Source organism: Vidua chalybeata (assembly GCF_026979565.1).
Source record: "Vidua chalybeata isolate OUT-0048 chromosome W unlocalized genomic scaffold, bVidCha1 merged haplotype SUPER_W_unloc_1, whole genome shotgun sequence".
Taxonomy (NCBI): Eukaryota; Metazoa; Chordata; class Aves; order Passeriformes; family Viduidae; genus Vidua; species Vidua chalybeata.
Genome location: NW_026530320.1, coordinates 95,283 through 116,894, shown reverse-complemented (window position 1 = coordinate 116,894; position 21,612 = coordinate 95,283). Strand labels below are relative to the sequence as shown.

General features: G+C 48.9%; 1 protein-coding gene and 1 long non-coding RNA gene across 3 annotated transcripts in view; both read right to left on the bottom strand.

Moving 5' to 3' along the window:
* Nucleotides 1-1,000: 1,000 nt before the first annotated feature.
* LOC128782844 (adenosine 5'-monophosphoramidase HINT1-like) overlaps nt 1,001-21,612 on the bottom strand; it is a 66,811-nt gene continuing 46,199 nt past the window's right edge. Inside the window, exons 5-7 of one of the 2 annotated variants that reach the window (XM_053933339.1) lie at nt 18,215-18,319; nt 2,145-2,249; nt 1,001-1,342 (exon numbers count right to left, since the gene is read on the bottom strand). In XM_053933339.1, coding sequence (XP_053789314.1) covers nt 1,178-1,342; nt 2,145-2,249; nt 18,215-18,319 — 375 coding nt within the window. In that variant the 3' untranslated portion in view covers nt 1,001-1,177. Of the gene's footprint in view, nt 1,343-2,144; nt 2,250-17,070; nt 17,413-18,214; nt 18,320-21,612 lie in introns of those variants that run through there. The other variant, XM_053933340.1, reaches the window with a different exon arrangement.
* On the bottom strand, nt 7,173-11,337 carry LOC128782847 (uncharacterized). Its single transcript, XR_008428902.1, has 2 exons — nt 8,830-11,337; nt 7,173-8,109 (listed from the first exon to the last, which is right to left on the bottom strand). It is a non-coding gene; the product is annotated as an uncharacterized LOC128782847 (long non-coding RNA).

Sequence of the window (21,612 nt, the reverse complement as noted above, 5' to 3'; positions counted from 1 at the left end):
GTAACGATTTACTCGAGATTACAAAAAACACAGTCATACAGAGAAAACTGGTTTTAACCCACAAAGTCGGAGCACAAATTGGCACACTGTTCGCAAGGTGAGGGTCACAGTACTGTTGAAATTCTGGTCTTCCCTCGGATCCATCAAATGGTGGTGCCCCAAGGCCCCAAACCCAAAGCTCAGGTTATATATGCTCAGGTTCAGGTGAGAATGCTCAGTACCTCCCCCAGGACAGGGAGGTTCACAGTGGAGGAATGTAATACTGTGAGTCATGGGATATTCTGGGAGCCTTTCATGGTCTAAGTCCTTGCAGCTGCCTATTATCCTAGTGCCAGTGAGTCCATTATGGCCCATTAGCAGAGATGACCCCACAGGCTGGGTGGGAATGTGCTGGTGCTTCCCCAGAGGGGAGTTATCAGGGCTGAGTCATTTGTGTGAACAAAAGAAACACTACCCTGCCTTTGAAGGTTTGCCTCTTCTCCCTTATCTCATTTAACACCCATCTTGTAGCCTGAGGTGTTGGGTGTACAGGAGGCAGCTACTGCAAGTGATCCATCATTAGCAGTTCATCAAGAATGACATAGAGGGTGGTACAATACAGTTTGCTTACATGCACATAGTGCTAAACTGGCACCCTACTCCTGTTACCAGGACACCCAGGTCCAACAGGAGGTGGATGCTTCCAACACAGGGCACCACGGTGAAACCACCCTTGGAAAGCATGCATGTAGCCTCACACACAGTATCTTCTACAGTTTTAGCAGCAGCCTACACGGCCTTTCTGTACGTTGGCGTACCACTGCCAAAGAGCTAAGACTTTGCTTCCTACAAGACGCAGCAGAGACTGCTAAGCGCTTCCAGCTTCACACAAACAGGCCAATCACTATCCGTCTCTGAAATGCTGTTATCTGGCTGAAACATTCCACATACTCGCATTCCAGGGAGACACCGTTTGAGCTTGCAGAACTACTTCCCCTCAGTAAGACACGCGAGACGGAGGTGATATCCCCATGACAAATCTTTATTGTGCAACTGCTGCTCAAAGCTTTTATTACCTTCCACAGACACACGGCAAAAAAAATATTACACGTCAAAAGCCGCTACATTGATGGGCAACAGATGAAATCCATTCAGTGGCGATTTGTACGCTTGCAGCAACTCTTGCGGTGCCAAAATCTTAGCCCGGCGGCCAGCCCAACTGACGGCCACCCAGAACGGGTAGATGTATGCGATAGACAGACTGCCCACCCTCGGGCCCTTCATCCACAACCATCCGGAATCCATTGGTCAGGCCCAGGTGAGCAACACACATCTTGCCAACAATCATTACATGCCCAAGAAGCTGGAGAAGGAAGTACAAACCCATAAATAAGTAAAATTAAAAGAAAAAGGAACACATAAAGAGGGCAGAGGGCAGGAAGGGAAGGAACGAGAGCAGAGAACCACCCAGAGAAAGCAGCTAGCCAATTCCTAGCAATTCAACCATTGCATGTCAAATTAATGGCCGTCCGACCGCCGGCAACGGAAGCGTTCCAAGCAAAGTTACCGATTACGCACGCCATAGGGGCAAAAGAGAGCTAGGCAATTTTTCTTAAGCTAAACAGCAAAGGACTACAAAACAGCCACACAAGCTGACTTTGTCTCCGGGTTAAAGCCCCCATTGTGCCTTCAGGCAACATAACCAATCCTGGTGGAAAAGAAACTTTAGGCTGCCTTTTGCGTGGGTTTACAACGTCTTTGAACATGGCTTTCATAGCTAAAAGCAAAACATCCAGCACCTCTCAACCAGCTTTGTCCTTCCTTGCCCCTGACCTGCCAAAAACCCCAAGCACTCTTCTGCAGGTTACAAGTTCTACTTCACTTACTCTAAACCACGACAATAGGCACCAGACTGCGCTCCAAAACAACACTGCATTTTGCACCAGAAGTACATACCCAGGGACCAGCACTGCTTGACAACACTGCTTTTAGTCAAAAAGCTCAACTCCATTACAAGCTAGAAGCAAAAAGATGACAGCGCCAGAAAACCCAAAGGAGCCTACTGTGCCCTATCAAGGGGGAACGGGGGAATGGGAAAGAGTCTAGTAAATGAGGAACTAGCTACAGGTACAGTTTAGCATACAGAAAGCTCACACAGTACTTACAGATTCACCAGAACCTCCTGCTTCAGACAACTCGATAATTGGCTCTTTAGGCATGACTAGGAAAAGCGTCCCGTCTAGGGGCAAAAGATCATGGAACGTACGGCACTGGAGGAAGATGAAACAGTTAAAACATAACCGGCTTTAGAGAAAGGTAAGAGCTTATGCAAACCCATCTGCCCCGCTGAACTCCTACAGAAGCAGATTACCAGATACCCCAAACACAAGCCAGAACATGGATTTTTCTTGCATGATCATAATGCTTTCTATACCCAAAACACCACATCTTTACAGAGCCCCCTCCAGAAGTGGGATTTGTCATGCAAGACAATGGGGGAAGGAGACAGGCCACTGCTTGCAATTAACAACCTCCAGTATGTTTTAGTTTGGGCTGATTGTTTCCTAAGCAGTTTTTCTATTGGATGTGGGCCATGCAGAGACTGGAGACAAATGGCTTAACTGAATCATCAAAGAGTTTAGTGAAGTGGAAGAGCAGTGGCCATTCGTTTCCCACAGGACAGGGAGCTCAAGTATCAAACACACGCATAATGACAGGGAGCCTGCAAGTGCATAGGATGAGTCTTTCTTTTATACTGCATGCAAGCTCTGCCTTTAAAAGCAGAAGGCATCCCTAACTGTTAACTTTCAGCATTTTAACAACTAAGTCATATGGGATATTACCTTAAAGTTAACATCGCATAGGCAACGGCTGTATTGGTTTCCCCCCGGGCTAAGCAGCTCACTCTAGTTTCCAGTACCAACATTCGTGACCCTTGCAAGCATGCTGTTATCACGGTCTTACTTCACCACAGAAACAAGTTCTGGAAAGCCATTGCAGCCTGCAGGATGATCACTTTATAATTTTTTTTTTTTTTTTTAACTAGAGAAAACAGTAATTCCTTGCCCTAATAATCCAGTTTGCGGGTTAAGAACCAAAGCCTAGCACAGCGAAGCTGCGAAACCTCTTCGATACTGTTAGGAGACACATTGAGGCCGAGTTACCGTCAGAGGTCCTTCTCTACGCGCGCACACGACACGGTGGGGGTGGAATGCGAGGCGAGTCCGGACAACACCGGCAACCCAGTACGGCCGCGGCAGCCGGAGGGGTGGGGGTGCGGCTCAGAACAAGCTTGGGGGATGGTGCAGTAGAGAGCGCCACAATCCAGAGAGGCCCCGTCCGTCCCCCGTCCCTGCACCCAGCCGCAGCAGGAGCACCCTGCCGCGCGCCCGGGCACCGCGCACCGGCTCCTCGCCTCAGATGCCCGCAAGCGCGGGAGGAGGGGGATGGGGGGGAAGGGAAGAGGAACCGCGCACAGAGCAAGGGTGCGGCTACCTCCTCGTCCTCGTCGCTGACGATACCAGAGAAACGCCTTGCCGGGAATCTTTCCGAAGACAGTAGTGGCGCCACCAGGGCCAGAGGCCAGCACCCCGACACTCTCGCCAGCCAAGGACAACGCCCGTGTCCACCCCGACACTTCCTCCACTAAGCCGGGCCCTACGCGGCGCCCATTGGGCCGACGGATTGTGGCCCGCGTCTCGATTTGCTGTCTCGCCTGTCATTTTCGCTTTTCCCCGCCCCCTTGGCGAGTCCGCCCTCTTCGACCTGGTGCCCGCGGGGCGCGGAGGGATCTGCCCCGTGTAGTGCTGCGACCCTGAGGGCGGGCTACGAGGTCGCAGAAGACGCTGTAGTAGCTACAAGTACTGTTTCTTGTTCTTTGTTACCACGTCGAGTTGTGAAAAATGCATGTTATATGATTGGCTCTTCGCAAATATTAAAATGAATACTATATGTGTTAGGTTGGAAAGTAGTGTTGTATTAATCCTTTTTTAGTAGTATTGTATTAATCATTTAAAGTAGTGTGTTAAATATAGTTTTAGGCTATAGCATAATATTAAAATAGAAGCTATGTGATGTAAGATAACTTTTTGTGGCCAGCACAAGGAACGGATGAGATAATCGAGAAATTCTTCGCACAGAGTTAACAGCAAGAGTTACTGCCTCCTTAGCAGAAAAGACAAACATCCTTCCACCTCCTCTCCGTCTTTAAGGAGCCACCAGTATTAAGGGGAAAAAGTCGACAAAAACCAGAAAAATCCCTAGTTTGCAAGGAATTTATGCATCATGTATGCGATATATGAATATGCAACAGGCTACTGCTTTTAAGGGCTAATCCTTTGTTCACAAGGCATGCTTTTCGTGGCTTAGTGCCCGGGAGCATCCGGATGTCCGTAATTCTTTGCTTTTATTGTCCTTTATTGTCCTAAATCTGATTATCCAAATTCTTATTGCTCTAATTTTTATTACTGTTTTTATAACGATTTCATTACTATTAAACGTTTAAAATTTTAAAACGAGTGAATGGCATATTTCACAGACTCCACCCCAAAGGTGCCTGTGCCTTTTTGGTGCTGCTCCCTCCAGTCAAATGACTGCTTTGGCCAGGGCAGGCCTGGCTTCAACTTCTCAGGACATTTTGAAAAAACAACACAAGTTGCTCTACATTGTTTGCTGAAAGCCCCACTTCCATTGCAGACATTTCTAAGCTGCACGTCTCCTGGAAGCAAATAAAATGCAAAGCGTGCGTTCGGCACTGCTGGCTTGAGGGCTCAGGAGAGTAGGATTTGCATTAAGCTGGAGAGGAGGCTTCTAGAAAAATAGGCAGTGCCCTCAAAGCTGCCCAACGGTGGTCTGTGGTGCCCTGCACCCCCGGGGACAATGAGCACCTTGAATGGTCCACACAACTGTCTTGTAACATATATGAACCCTGCTTTCCTCTATATCGGGCTAAGGATATCCTTGGCCGCCTTTGAGGCAAGGGCACATTGTCCTATTTTGCAAAGCTGCTTTCCAGCCGATCGGCCTCCAGCATGTACTGGTGCATGGGGTTGTGTCTCCCCAGAGGTGCAGGACTTGTGTATCCACAGGTTCCTCGGGTGGTCTCAAAAGAGATCGTTTCCTATGATGGAAGGGACTTTGTTCCCCAAGTCCCTGCCTTGAGGTTCAGGGTCTCAAGAGGTTTGCTAACCGTGCCAGTGAAAACACAGGGAAATGAATCACCGAGTACCACAGCCTTCTCCATGTTGCTGGCCACTAGACCGCCTGGCTTATTTAACAGCAGCGGGGGAAGGGGGGGGGTGGGTTGCATATGCTTTCTTTAGTCTTATTTTCTGACCAACGCACCTGTGGAAGCCCATTGTCCGATTCTTTACATCCCCTGCCAAATTCAGCTGCAGCTTTGCCTTAGCTTTTCTGATCCCATCCCTACAGACCGGGGCGGCATCTTTAGATTCTTCCCAGAATGCGTGTCCCTGCTTCCAGTTTATAGCCACTGATTGCAGAGCTCCAGTCATTTGAGTTGTCCCAGCACATTTCTACTATAGTGATTACATTGTTAGCTTTCCGGCTGCACAGTGGTTTCCAGCTCCTCTTTCTTATGCATACTGCATGCATTGGTACAGAGGCACTTCCGTTGGGCTGTTGACTGCGTCACTTTTTTGGACAAGGATCAAGCCCCAATTCCTTTGCAGCATTTCTCAAGTATTCCCCTCTTAGTTCCCAACACATCACCAGCCCCTGGCTCTTCTCTGTTGCTCAAAACTCCATTGTCTTTCCCCGCTGAGTCTCGTTTAAAGCCCTCCTTGTAAGCCTAACCGGCTGACCGGCAAAGACGATCTTGCCCCGCTTGGTCGCGTGAATCCCATCAGCTCCCAACAGACCCGGCTTCTTAAAGGTAGATCCATGATTATAGAAGCCAAAACCCTGAGTATGGCACCAGCTACACAGCCCGGCATTCAGCTGTTCAGTCCGTCTCCTCCTTCCTGGAACCCTTCCTCAGACCAGACACCAACAGAGGCGACCATCACCTGTGCTCCCCATCCTTTTAGCATCGCTCCTACAGACATAATAGACTCCTGGGAGGGTTCTAAGTTGCCTTATCTGACGCTACAGAGAAGAGTAGGAGCAGGCGATAATCTGTAGGGTTCACCAGCCTTGGCAGCCTCTCAGTGACACCATGAATGTGAGCTCCTGGTAGGCAGCAGAGCTCTCTAGAGAAATCATCTGGGTGGGAAATGGGTGTCTCGGTGTTTCTCAGGAGGAAATCTCCAATTGCTAATACCTTTATGTGCTTCTCTGGTCGCACTGGTTCTAACGTGGGCAAGTGGTTAGGTCAGCTTTGCATGGTTGGCTTTGTCCTGGGTCCTGTCCATTACTCATGTGCTCTTCAGTCTCCAAACCAGGAGCATCCTGTCTGTTATGTAGGGGCACTTCAGGAGATGGGGGAGGGTTCTTCCTTCTACCCTGAGCACAGAAATGCATCCGGTCTCCTTCATCTCAGGAGTTATTTGTGTCAGTCACCCCGAGGCTACATTCTGGCTTGCCTTCCTTTTGTACACTCTGAAGGCAGGATGTCGCTCAGCCTGGGACAGCGTACAATACCTGGCATCGAACTCCTGTCTGTGTACCTGGATTCTGTGCTTGCAATCAATCTCCACTTTTAAAATTTCCACGTCCAAGGAGATCTTTCTGCTGGGCACACTTGCAGCCATGACATCCACCGCTGCCTTCGGGTTCTAAGGGGGACTTCCAGGTACCGGAGCTCTTGCCCTGCCCTTTGTTCATTGACCCTGTCCATCACTCCCGCACTGGGCTGCTGATTATTCTCTCCCTCCAGTTCGGGGACGCCCTGCCGCGACACCTCACTTTTAATTTAAAGCCCTCCTAATGAGGTCAGCTATCCTACTGGCAAAAATATCTGTGCTCCGCTCAGTGAGGTGGAGCCCCGCTCTCCCAAGCAGATGCTGATCCAAAAACAGGGTCCCATGATCATAGAACCCAGAACGCTGTTGCAAGCACCAGCTCCGCAGCCAATTATTTACCCGCATTATCAGTGCCTTTATCCTACAACACCTGGATGGCATCAAAAGCATCGGTGGTGGGTCGACCTTGTCTGGATGCCAGGTGCCCACAGAGCCGCTCTATCACTCCCCCTTCTCAGCTTGACACAGAGAGAAAATAAGATGGAAAACAACTCACAGGGTGAGCTAAGGCAGTTTACTAAAGGAAAAGAGAAAGTTTTCGCACGAAAAAGCAAACAGGAAAAACAAATAATTATATCCGCTAGTTCCCATCAGCAAGCACTGTCCGACCACTTTCCAAGAAGCAGGGCTTCAGCACGCGTAGGGGTTGCTCCAAAAGGCAAACGTTGTAAATAGCGAATGTGCCCCCTTCCCTCTCCTTAACTCAGCTTTTATTTCTGAGCTGAAGTCATCATATGGTACAGAATAGCCCTCTGGCCAGTTTGGGTCACCTGGTCTAGTGGTGTCTCCTCCCGCCCCCAGCCTACTGATGAGGGACAGAATGTTGGAGAGACAGCGCTGATGCTGTGCCAACACTGCCCAGCAGTAGCCAAAACACTGGGGTGTTATCAACACCCTTCTAGTTACCAATGCAAAGCATGGCACTGATGGCCGCTATGGGGAAAACAAACTCCATCTCAGCCACACCCAATGCAATCTCCACCCCTTACTTGACACCATTTGCATCATACTCAGATGCCACAGAATTATATTTATATATCTGTCTTCCAATTATTCCGTTGTATTTATTTGCCTGAATTTATTTATTTGTCATGACTGAAATCCCTTCTTACCAACGCTTACAACTTAAACTCCATGCTTAAACCATCTTTATGCCCAACACACGTATACATTTTCATTAACTAATGTCTCCCTTCCTTTCAAAGATAGATATTATTTTCCCATTCCATGGGTTTCCTCCACCCCTCCGGATGTTTAAAAACAGGCCGTGACTTGGGCTCCATTCCATCAAGATGGGTGCTCGGGACAGAAGCGACACACACGATCCTTCGGCACCGACACCGGCCCTGCCCGGGCTATCGTCGCACTCTCCTCGCTCCTCGTAAAATTCACTCACCGTCGGTTCATGTCACTCCTGCTACTTTACTCCCTGCAACATAGAATTTACACTCATTATATTTCCCCCAAGGTTAAATCTCCTTGAGGCACACACCAGGTCTCCCCATCCTTCTGCATTACCCACCAAGTACACCCAGGTCCCTGAGCAAAGACAATCCCATTAATAGGTTTGCCTTTTCCCATGGGAGGAGAATTCCACACCGACCTCCTTAGCCTCTCCCCTGTGTGCAGTATGGGGACCTTATCTCCTCCCACAGTATGTAGTGGTTTTGTTTGGGCAGGACCAGCGCGGTTAGCAGATCTTCTGGTGTTAACCAGCCAAGTGGCCTCTGCTAAATTTGCATCCCAATGCTTCCGTGCCCAATTGCCTAACCCTCTTGACAGTCCATCATACCTCTCAATCTTTCCAGAGGCTTGTGGGTGATAAGGGATGTGATATATCCACATGTTTCTTTGCCCAAGAGTTTAGGAGGCTATTTCAAAAACAAGCCTCATTGATTCCATTCTTTCTGGGCTACCATGACACCACAAAATGTGTCTCTCAAGGCCTAAGATGGTGTTTCGAGCAATAGCATGGCTTAGAGGGTATTTTTCCAGCCAGCCAGTAGTTGCCTCTACCATGATGAGTATGTAAGCTCTTGCTTTGGTGTGTTCATGGCAGTGGTCCAATATAGTCAATTTGCCAGGCCTCACCATCTCTAAAACCCAGTTTGGCCATCTATTCCAAGGAGATTGTACTCGTGTGGCTCACCTGATTGCAGCACATGCTTCACATTCATGGGTGACCTGTGTGATAGCCTCTGTGATCAGATCCACCCCTCGATCACAAGCTCATCTGTAGGTTGCATCTTTTCCTAGATGTCCTGATGTTTCATGGGCCCATCGGGCTGTAAATAGTTCACACTTCTGCTCCCAGTCTAAGTCTACCTGAGCTATTTCAATTTTGGCAGCCTTATCGAGCTGTTCGTTGCTGTGATGTTCCGCAGTGGCATGGCTTTTGGGCATGTAAACATCTACGTGACATTCCTTCAGAGCCATGTTTTCTATCCGTGCAGTGATGTCCTGCCACAACGCAGCAGCCCAAATGGGTTTACCCTTGCATTGCCAATTGGCCTTCTTCCATTGCTGTAGCCGCCTTCATAGGGCATTAGCCACCATCCAGGAGTCACTACAGAGACACAATACAGGCCACTTTTCTTCTCCTTCAGCGGCCTCAACGACTCGTTGTGTGGGACTCCACACAGCAGCTTTCCACCTCTGATGGTTTCCTACCACAAGGCAGGATCCATCAGTAAAGAGAGCATGGCCTCTTTCATCTTCTGATAACTCATTATATGGTGGTGCTTCTTGAGCACGAGTGACCTTTCAAAGAAATTCTCCAAAATCTCTGCCTTTTTTCATGGATTCTCAGGCAATTGGGTTTCCCCGGTCAAGCTCGTTGTGTGATCAGGGCTACCCACCCACTTACTCCATGTAGCACCGCTTGCACGATGTGTCAAAGGGATGCTTCCTTTGAACCTCTAGTGTAGCAGAGGAAATTGCAGTGCCAAGAGGAGACGGGCTTCTTTCCCAAAAACATTTGAGGATGCTCAAACCCTCTCATACGCTGCTAATATTTCTTTTTCAGCTGGAGTGTAGCGGGCCTTCTGACCCTCAATAACCCTGGCTACAAAACCCAAATGGTCGACCTCGGGTTTCTCTTGATGTTCTTTGCCAGAGGCTCCAAGTGAGACCATGCTACCCAGCTGCGGCGTAGAGTATATTTTGCAGGGCTAGTCCAGTCTGAACAGGCCCAAGAGCTACTGCGCAAGCTATTTCCTCTTCGATCTGTTCAAAGGCCTGTTGTTGCCCAAGGCCCCATTCAGAATGGTTCTTCTTCCAGGTCACTCGATAGAGGGGCCTCACAAGCTGACTATAACCTGGAATATGCATTCTCCAAAACCCCAGGCGGCCTACGAAAGCCGGTATTTCCACCTTCTTAGCTGGTGAAGACATAGTTGCTATCTTCCTAACCACATCCATAGGCACATGACGGGGGCCATCCTGCCATTTGACGCCCAAGAACTGGATGCCCTGTGCAGGTCCCTTGACCTTGCTTTTCTTTATGGCAAACCCAGCTTTCAGAACATTCTGAACTATTCTTTTTCCCTTCTCAAACACTTCTGCCTCACTGCCCCACACAATGATGTCGTGAACGTATTGTAGATGTTCAGGAGCATCACCCATTTCCAGTACACTTTGGATCAGTCCATGAGAGATGGTAGGGCTGTGTTTCCACCCCCGGGGCAGTCGATTCCTGGTGTACTGGACACCTCGCCACATGAAAGCAAACTGTGGTCTGCTCTCTGCTGCCAAAGGAATTGAGAAAAATGCATTGACAATGCCAAGTGCAGCATACCACCTGGCTGCCTTTGACTCCAGTTCATATTGGAGCTCTAACATGTGCGGTACCAGGAGCACGCAGTGGGGGCGTTACTTCATTCAGGCCACGACGGTCTACTGTTAACCTCCATCCTCCATCAGACTTTTGCACTGGCCACATGGGACTACTAAAAGCTGAGTGAGTCTTGCTGATTGCTCCTTGGCTCTCCTTATTCACCTTTCCTTTGACACTTCTGGGGGCAATTACTGTAGTTGTTGTTGTTTGGGTCCCTATCTCAGCCATAGTGTCCTCAAATGCACTTTGGGTCCCTGCCTCAGCCACACTCCTCTGACAGTACTGAGCTGTGGCTCAGCAGGCATAGGCCAGGCCCCTGTACAGGGCGAGAAGCTGCTGGGTTTCATTGGGGTAGCTAAGGCACCCTTCTATCAGGTGACGCGTCCGTTTGCCAGGGCTCATTGCCTGTTTAGGTGCAAAGTCCCGGGCATGGGGAGGTGATAACCACTCTAGGAACCTGCCCAAATCCTTCCACACACACTGCCATCCAGGCACCAGCCGCTTCAGGGCACATTTCAAGATCTCCTCACCTACAGTTTGCTTTGTCTTACAGCAGGATGACACCAGATTCCACAAACCCCATAGTATGCCAACAGTATTAGTTAATAGTATTAATAGTATTCAACAGCTTACATGAGGAAGAACAAGGAACACGGGAGCCTGCATTCTAAAACAATACACATCAATCCCAGATAGGGAGAGGGAATCCCTCATTGTCCCCAGAAAATAGCTCCTCCAGCACAACAAAGCCATCAATGTCACAGCAAAGCACAGAGACCCTGTTTGTATTAACATGTTCCCAAACTGAACAAAACAGAGAGATAAGCAGCGTACCTGACAAACTCCATCTCCCGCACAAGAGCTTGCTACTCAATAATGGCTATCGCTATACCATGCAAGATATATAACTGCCATTGTCTCAGCTCACGTTAGGAACCGAAAAAGACTGCTGTGGGTTTATCTTGGCTAGACGCCAGGTGTTCAGCAAACAACTCTATCACTCCCCCTTCCCAGCTGGACAGGAGAGATGAAAAACAACTTGCAGATTGAGATAAGGCAGTTTACTAAAGCAAAAGTGAAAGTTTGTGCATGAACAAGGAGAGGGGAAAAAAACCATTATTGCCTAGTTTCGATCAGCAAGCACTGCCTAGCCACTTCCCAGGAAGCAGGGCTTCCGCACACGTAGCAGTTTCTCTGGAAGGTAAACACTGTAAATGAGAAATGCCCCCCTTTCCTCCTCTTTTACTCCGCTTTTATTTCTGGGCTGATGTCATATGGTATGGAATATCCCTATGGCCAGTTTGGGTCAGCTGTCCTGGTTGTGTCTCCTCCCAGGATTTTGCCCACCCCCAGCCTACTGATGCTGGGGCAGAATGTTGGAGAGACAGCACTGACGCTGTGCCAACACTGCTCAGCAGTAGCCAAAACACTGGGGTCTGATCAACACCTTTCTAGCTACCAGTGCAAAGCACGGTGTGGGAATATGACCGGGGACCCTGTGGACCGGTAACTGGGGATTCAATTAGAGCAAACTTAGGAGTTACATTAGCATCCTCACAGGAGCTATAACAGTACGGGAATTATCGGGTAAATCACAGTTGCTGCTCCCTGGGTGGAATGCAGTTGGCATGACTTGAAACGTGATGATTCCCCATACACACACACACCTGCTAAGGGGGATGGAACGGAGGGTGGAGCGGAGCGAAAGCCAGGCTCTGCAGAAATCCTTGCAGGGAAGGGAACTCAATGGTACTTTGCAGCTGATAAACAGCATACCACCCGTCAACCAAGGGAGATAGGGGAAGATGTCTTACTGCTGAGCCAGCAACTGTGGTGAAATCAACTCTCCTTTGTTGTAGATGTCGGCGAACCCAATGGGAAGAATGATGATGTCTAACTCCATTTTAGAAGGCTGAATGATTTCTTTATTATAATTATGCTATAATACATTAATATGCTATATAAAAGAGGATACTAAATACTACATGCTACTTTCTCTAACTCTCATATCTAACTAATTCACAACTCGTGACCCTGTTCGCCAGAGTCCAGACACAGGTGGATCCGATTGGCCATCAGGCCCAAACAATCCACCATGATCCAACCAAGCGCTCACTCTGGGTAAACAATTCTCCAAACACATTCCACAAGAGAAAAACAAGGAGCAGAAATAGAAATTGTTTTCTCTTTCATTTCTCTCTCTGCACCTCAATAAAAAATCCTGAGAGAGAGAGAAATGTGCTTGCCACACTCCTTAGATGAACTTGCTTCATTAAAGCCTAATAATAATATTAACGCACACCTCCATCCCAAAGTTACCCACCTCCAAAGTGCGACCACTCCTCACTGGGCATGTGGTCTATATTCTTTTTGACTGTATCTTTAAAAGCAAAGCAAGAGAATTTTACACCAATCAGTAACAAAGGTATGTATGACTAGAGTCACTCAAGCTCCACCTAAACACACAGAAATAGTATAAAAATAAGTTGAGAATGGGGAAAAATTAGGGAAGACTCCATCGTAGCTGCTGGGATCAGTTGATGGGCTCAACCTGTCTTCTCCCCCATAGAGATGCCTATTGGCTAAGAATCATACTCTATGCATGCTGAACATTTTATTGGGGATTAGAGCTTCTCTGTATATTCCTTCAGATATATTTTTGCAGTCAGACACTATCACCGACAATCTTCGAACCTTAACCTGTCACAATTTATATTAATAAAGAGTGTTATTCCATAAACTGTTAGTGTGAATCCTTGGCGGACGCTACCAGTCGGCGGCAGCAGCAGGTAACACAGTGGGTAAAGGGGAAGACATGCTGAGGGGTCTCCCTTACACTGTTGGTGTGTTTCCCTAAGTCAGTCGGACCAGCCTCTGATCCAATAGGACCGCTCAGTGAAGGATCCCCCCAACGGGATGCTGACAGACTGGTCGGGCACAACAGTCTCAACCTTCTTGAAGCACAGACAAATTAAACGCTAAAGACTGAGTAAATCCCCCCCACACCAATGGTCAAGGACGCCTCCTCTCTTTTTCATGTGACACACGGCACTGTGAGAGCTGCTATGGGGAAATGAACTCCATCTTAGCAACACCCAAACCAGCATCACTGGGGCCTGATTCTCGGCTGTCCTTTGCTGCTGAAATTGCAGTTATAGAAGACGGATTGGTACCTGCCCTTCACTCAAATCAACATTCAGTCCCTAATTAATTTTCCTGCTCCTAAAATCTCTAAGCCACCAACCCCCTTCTACAAGGAAGAATAAGCCTTTTAGGCTTTGTGGGGTCAGACATTGGCAGGCTGCCAGGGGCTCAACCAGCTGTTCTCTCACCACCCCTCCTCAGTAGGACAGGAGGAGACAATAAGATGAAAAAGTTCCTTCAGGACATAGCCACCTGCCAGATCTAAGGGCAGCAGGGAAATACCCACCCCAGACAGCACTTTACCCTTTCTTAAATATGCTTACACAGGGGTGCCACCAGCTTTGCTGAGTTGCTCAGCTTTGGCTCTCAGGGAAGTCTGGTGCCTAGCTGGTGAAAACTAGCTGTGTCCAGCACAGAGCAGACCCTGGCCTCTTCTCACAGAGGCCATGCCTGCAGGCCACACTCTGTGTCCAGTTCTGATCCCCAGAATTCAATAAAAAGAGGCGGACAGACTGGAGAGCATCCCAAGGAGGGCCATGAAGATGCTCAAAGGGCTGGAGAACCTGCTTTTGCTGATACCTTTTCTGGCGATTCTTTAAGCAACCTAAAACACCCATTCGCACCAATTGGCATAGTCGGAGGGATGGCAAGAGATATCACTGAATACTTACAGAAGCAGGGAATAAGCCTAAGTCCTAAATACTCGGACAAATGGGCTCAGCATGGTCCACAAGCTGTGGAGGAACATCTAAAAGCAGCTAGCATCTGCATGAAGGCTAGCAATGACAAAGGAATTAGTTGCAAAATGTTAAGGCACCTGCCTAGGCTCAGGGGGAACCTCCACACAGTATTCCAGTAGTTCAAGGGAGCCACATGGAGAAGACAAGGGACAACGGGCACAAGCTGCAACAGTCCCCATTGCTGGAGGTTTTTCCAGATGCGGCAGGACAGGGTGCTAAATAATCTCATCTAGTCTCCCTTTCCCACAAGAGGCTGCACCAGATGATCTTTCAAGGTCCCTTCACACCTGGGCTGGTCTAGGATACTACAATTCTCCAGTGGGGGTTGGGGAGTTTTAGCTGGGGGAGCGGGCTCTTCCACTCAGGGGATCTGCAAACTGTCTGCGGCATGGTACCGTGGGAGGTTGTGCGCTCTGACCCGGGACTTTGCCGCGCTGCAACTCAGCACTACGATTGAGTTCTGCCTACCTTCCTCACCTGTGCCCGCTGCTGATGAGAAGATTCCAGCCGCCGGCTGTCCGCCGCCTGCACCTCGACCACTACTAGCACTGAGACCAGCTGCCACCCCCGTGACTTTGCAGGAACTTTTGGAAAGGGGAAGCACCGCCTCTTCCTCTCTCATCTCGGTGCCAGTCCAGGCCACCTGGGGAGGTTCCACGCTCGCATCGGAGCGGCCTCTGCCAGCTGCAAATCAGCTACTGCAGCTTTTGCCTTGCCTCTCCTTGCGGTGTCCTTTTGGGTCTTTGAAATACCCACTCCTGAGGTAATCTATGCCGAGGATACACAGGGCCTCCGGACCAGTCACGATGGGGTGTTTGCGCCATTCCTTCTTGGTCAAGCTCACTTCAGCTTCCGGTCCAGTCAGCTGTTGGGATCCCCTTGTCACCCCAGAAATAGAGATGGATTCTGCCCCCACATTTCTCAATGGCATTAAAGTACATCGTGTGCCAGTGTCAACTAAAGCCTTATACTTTTTTGGGTCTGATGTGCCAGGCCATCGGATCAACACAGTCCAATAGAGCCTCTCCTCTACCTGGCCAGAGACAGGGCCCCTCTAGTTCTGGTCATGGTACTTATTGTTCCCTTCCTGTAAATATGACCTGGAGGTCCCTTCAAGAGGATTGGACGTAACATCATCACTCCTATGCTGCCGGGAGTATACTCTCGTGGAGTGTACACTCTCTCCTTAGCTGGGGGACGCCTGCTCCTAAGAGCAGAGACTCTCGTCTGTCCTGGCGAGATAATGAAGATTCCCTCCTTAAGCTCCTCTCTTAGTTTCTGGTAGCCCTCTTCAATATTCTCTTCCAGGCTCCAGACATGCTCAGACAGTTTCATTTCCACAGGCGAGACGTGGGCCCGTAACAGGGCGGTGACAGTGTCTTCATAAATGCTGAGTTTACTAACCAGTGCACCCACCTTATCTTCTCCCTCCCTCCATTGCAGCGTCGCTAAGTAACAGGAATATATTTCTGACCCGAGCTGAGCGAATTTCAGCCACATTTGTGATGCGTACTGGACACCGTCTAGACTTTTAGGGAATCCCTTGTCCTCTGAAAAAAAGGATCTCCAGCACAGCTAATTCCCTCAAGCATCGGACACCTTGCTCCATCATGTTCTACTGTCCTTGCGGCACATGGAGGTCCTCCTTACAAAGAGAGATTACAGGTCGGAGTAACGATTTACTCGAGATTACAAAAAACACAGTCATACAGAGAAAACTGGTTTTAACCCACAAAGTCGGAGCACAAATTGGCACACTGTTCGCAAGGTGAGGGTCACAGTACTGTTGAAATTCTGGTCTTCCCTCGGATCCATCAAATGGTGGTGCCCCAAGGCCCCAAACCCAAAGCTCAGGTTATATATGCTCAGGTTCAGGTGAGAATGCTCAGTACCTCCCCCAGGACAGGGAGGTTCACAGTGGAGGAATGTAATACTGTGAGTCATGGGATATTCTGGGAGCCTTTCATGGTCTAAGTCCTTGCAGCTGCCTATTATCCTAGTGCCAGTGAGTCCATTATGGCCCATTAGCAGAGATGACCCCACAGGCTGGGTGGGAATGTGCTGGTGCTTCCCCAGAGGGGAGTTATCAGGGCTGAGTCATTTGTGTGAACAAAAGAAACACTACCCTGCCTTTGAAGGTTTGCCTCTTCTCCCTTATCTCATTTAACACCCATCTTGTAGCCTGAGGTGTTGGGTGTACAGGAGGCAGCTACTGCAAGTGATCCATCATTAGCAGTTCATCAAGAATGACATAGAGGGTGGTACAATACAGTTTGCTTACATGCACATAGTGCTAAACTGGCACCCTACTCCTGTTACCAGGACACCCAGGTCCAACAGGAGGTGGATGCTTCCAACACAGGGCACCACGGTGAAACCACCCTTGGAAAGCATGCATGTAGCCTCACACACAGTATCTTCTACAGTTTTAGCAGCAGCCTACACGGCCTTTCTGTACGTTGGCGTACCACTGCCAAAGAGCTAAGACTTTGCTTCCTACAAGACGCAGCAGAGACTGCTAAGCGCTTCCAGCTTCACACAAACAGGCCAATCACTATCCGTCTCTGAAATGCTGTTATCTGGCTGAAACATTCCACATACTCGCATTCCAGGGAGACACCGTTTGAGCTTGCAGAACTACTTCCCCTCAGTAAGACACGCGAGACGGAGGTGATATCCCCATGACAAATCTTTATTGTGCAACTGCTGCTCAAAGCTTTTATTACCTTCCACAGACACACGGCAAAAAAAATATTACACGTCAAAAGCCGCTACATTGATGGGCAACAGATGAAATCCATTCAGTGGCGATTTGTACGCTTGCAGCAACTCTTGCGGTGCCAAAATCTTAGCCCGGCGGCCAGCCCAACTGACGGCCACCCAGAACGGGTAGATGTATGCGATAGACAGACTGCCCACCCTCGGGCCCTTCATCCACAACCATCCGGAATCCATTGGTCAGGCCCAGGTGAGCAACACACATCTTGCCAACAATCATTACATGCCCAAGAAGCTGGAGAAGGAAGTACAAACCCATAAATAAGTAAAATTAAAAGAAAAAGGAACACATAAAGAGGGCAGAGGGCAGGAAGGGAAGGAACGAGAGCAGAGAACCACCCAGAGAAAGCAGCTAGCCAATTCCTAGCAATTCAACCATTGCATGTCAAATTAATGGCCGTCCGACCGCCGGCAACGGAAGCGTTCCAAGCAAAGTTACCGATTACGCACGCCATAGGGGCAAAAGAGAGCTAGGCAATTTTTCTTAAGCTAAACAGCAAAGGACTACAAAACAGCCACACAAGCTGACTTTGTCTCCGGGTTAAAGCCCCCATTGTGCCTTCAGGCAACATAACCAATCCTGGTGGAAAAGAAACTTTAGGCTGCCTTTTGCGTGGGTTTACAACGTCTTTGAACATGGCTTTCATAGCTAAAAGCAAAACATCCAGCACCTCTCAACCAGCTTTGTCCTTCCTTGCCCCTGACCTGCCAAAAACCCCAAGCACTCTTCTGCAGGTTACAAGTTCTACTTCACTTACTCTAAACCACGACAATAGGCACCAGACTGCGCTCCAAAACAACACTGCATTTTGCACCAGAAGTACATACCCAGGGACCAGCACTGCTTGACAACACTGCTTTTAGTCAAAAAGCTCAACTCCATTACAAGCTAGAAGCAAAAAGATGACAGCGCCAGAAAACCCAAAGGAGCCTACTGTGCCCTATCAAGGGGGAACGGGGGAATGGGAAAGAGTCTAGTAAATGAGGAACTAGCTACAGGTACAGTTTAGCATACAGAAAGCTCACACAGTACTTACAGATTCACCAGAACCTCCTGCTTCAGACAACTCGATAATTGGCTCTTTAGGCATGACTAGGAAAAGCGTCCCGTCTAGGGGCAAAAGATCATGGAACGTACGGCACTGGAGGAAGATGAAACAGTTAAAACATAACCGGCTTTAGAGAAAGGTAAGAGCTTATGCAAACCCATCTGCCCCGCTGAACTCCTACAGAAGCAGATTACCAGATACCCCAAACACAAGCCAGAACATGGATTTTTCTTGCATGATCATAATGCTTTCTATACCCAAAACACCACATCTTTACAGAGCCCCCTCCAGAAGTGGGATTTGTCATGCAAGACAATGGGGGAAGGAGACAGGCCACTGCTTGCAATTAACAACCTCCAGTATGTTTTAGTTTGGGCTGATTGTTTCCTAAGCAGTTTTTCTATTGGATGTGGGCCATGCAGAGACTGGAGACAAATGGCTTAACTGAATCATCAAAGAGTTTAGTGAAGTGGAAGAGCAGTGGCCATTCGTTTCCCACAGGACAGGGAGCTCCCAAGTGCATAGGATGAGTCTTTCTTTTATACTGCATGCAAGCTCTGCCTTTAAAAGCAGAAGGCATCCCTAACTGTTAACTTTCAGCATTTTAACAACTAAGTCATATGGGATATTACCTTAAAGTTAACATCGCATAGGCAACGGCTGTATTGGTTTCCCCCCGGGCTAAGCAGCTCACTCTAGTTTCCAGTACCAACATTCGTGACCCTTGCAAGCATGCTGTTATCACGGTCTTACTTCACCACAGAAACAAGTTCTGGAAAGCCATTGCAGCCTGCAGGATGATCACTTTATAATTTTTTTTTTTTTTTTTAACTAGAGAAAACAGTAATTCCTTGCCCTAATAATCCAGTTTGCGGGTTAAGAACCAAAGCCTAGCACAGCGAAGCTGCGAAACCTCTTCGATACTGTTAGGAGACACATTGAGGCCGAGTTACCGTCAGAGGTCCTTCTCTACGCGCGCACACGACACGGTGGGGGTGGAATGCGAGGCGAGTCCGGACAACACCGGCAACCCAGTACGGCCGCGGCAGCCGGAGGGGTGGGGGTGCGGCTCAGAACAAGCTTGGGGGATGGTGCAGTAGAGAGCGCCACAATCCAGAGAGGCCCCGTCCGTCCCCCGTCCCTGCACCCAGCCGCAGCAGGAGCACCCTGCCGCGCGCCCGGGCACCGCGCACCGGCTCCTCGCCTCAGATGCCCGCAAGCGCGGGAGGAGGGGGATGGGGGGGAAGGGAAGAGGAACCGCGCACAGAGCAAGGGTGCGGCTACCTCCTCGTCCTCGTCGCTGACGATACCAGAGAAACGCCTTGCCGGGAATCTTTCCGAAGACAGTAGTGGCGCCACCAGGGCCAGAGGCCAGCACCCCGACACTCTCGCCAGCCAAGGACAACGCCCGTGTCCACCCCGACACTTCCTCCACTAAGCCGGGCCCTACGCGGCGCCCATTGGGCCGACGGATTGTGGCCCGCGTCTCGATTTGCTGTCTCGCCTGTCATTTTCGCTTTTCCCCGCCCCCTTGGCGAGTCCGCCCTCTTCGACCTGGTGCCCGCGGGGCGCGGAGGGATCTGCCCCGTGTAGTGCTGCGACCCTGAGGGCGGGCTACGAGGTCGCAGAAGACGCTGTAGTAGCTACAAGTACTGTTTCTTGATCTTTGTTACCACGTCGAGTTGTGAAAAATGCATGTTATATGATTGGCTCTTCGCAAATATTAAAATGAATACTATATGTGTTAGGTTGGAAAGTAGTGTTGTATTAATCCTTTTTTAGTAGTATTGTATTAATCATTTAAAGTAGTGTGTTAAATATAGTTTTAGGCTATAGCATAATATTAAAATAGAAGCTATGTGATGTAAGATAACTTTTTGTGGCCAGCACAAGGCACGGATGAGATAATCGAGAAATTCTTCGCACAGAGTTAACAGCAAGAGTTACTGCCTCCTTAGCAGAAAAGACAAACATCCTTCCACCTCCTCTCCGTCTTTAAGGAGCCACCAGTATTAAGGGGAAAAAGTCGACAAAAACCAGAAAAATCCCTAGTTTGCAAGGAATTTATGCATCATGTATGCGATATATGAATATGCAACAGGCTACTGCTTTTAAGGGCTAATCCTTTGTTCACAAGGCATGCTTTTCGTGGCTTAGTGCCCGGGAGCATCCGGATGTCCGTAATTCTTTGCTTTTATTGTCCTTTATTGTCCTAAATCTGATTATCCAAATTCTTATTGCTCTAATTTTTATTACTGTTTTTATAACAATTTCATTACTATTAAACGTTTAAAATTTTAAAACAAGTGAATGGCATATTTCACAGACTCCACCCCAAAGGTGCCTGTGCCTTTTTGGTGCTGCTCCCTCCAGTCAAATGACTGCTTTGGCCAGGGCAGGCCTGGCTTCAACTTCTCAGGACATTTTGAAAAAACAACACAAGTTGCTCTACATTGTTTGCTGAAAGCCCCACTTCCATTGCAGACATTTCTAAGCTGCACGTCTCCTGGAAGCAAATAAAATGCAAAGCGTGCGTTCGGCACTGCTGGCTTGAGGGCTCAGGAGAGTAGGATTTGCATTAAGCTGGAGAGGAGGCTTCTAGAAAAATAGGCAGTGCCCTCAAAGCTGCCCAACGGTGGTCTGTGGTGCCCTGCACCCCCGGGGACAATGAGCACCTTGAATGGTCCACACAACTGTCTTGTAACATATATGAACCCTGCTTTCCTCTATATCGGGCTAAGGATATCCTTGGCCGCCTTTGAGGCAAGGGCACATTGTCCTATTTTGCAAAGCTGCTTTCCAGCCGATCGGCCTCCAGCATGTACTGGTGCATGGGGTTGTGTCTCCCCAGAGGTGCAGGACTTGTGTATCCACAGGTTCCTCGGGTGGTCTCAAAAGAGATCGTTTCCTATGATGGAAGGGACTTTGTTCCCCAAGTCCCTGCCTTGAGGTTCAGGGTCTCAAGAGGTTTGCTAACCGTGCCAGTGAAAACACAGGGAAATGAATCACCGAGTACCACAGCCTTCTCCATGTTGCTGGCCACTAGACCGCCTGGCTTATTTAACAGCAGCGGGGGAAGGGGGGGGGGTGGGTTGCATATGCTTTCTTTAGTCTTATTTTCTGACCAACGCACCTGTGGAAGCCCATTGTCCGATTCTTTACATCCCCTGCCAAATTCAGCTGCAGCTTTGCCTTAGCTTTTCTGATCCCATCCCTACAGACCGGGGCGGCATCTTTAGATTCTTCCCAGAATGCGTGTCCCTGCTTCCAGTTTATAGCCACTGATTGCAGAGCTCCAGTCATTTGAGTTGTCCCAGCACATTTCTACTATAGTGATTACATTGTTAGCTTTCCGGCTGCACAGTGGTTTCCAGCTCCTCTTTCTT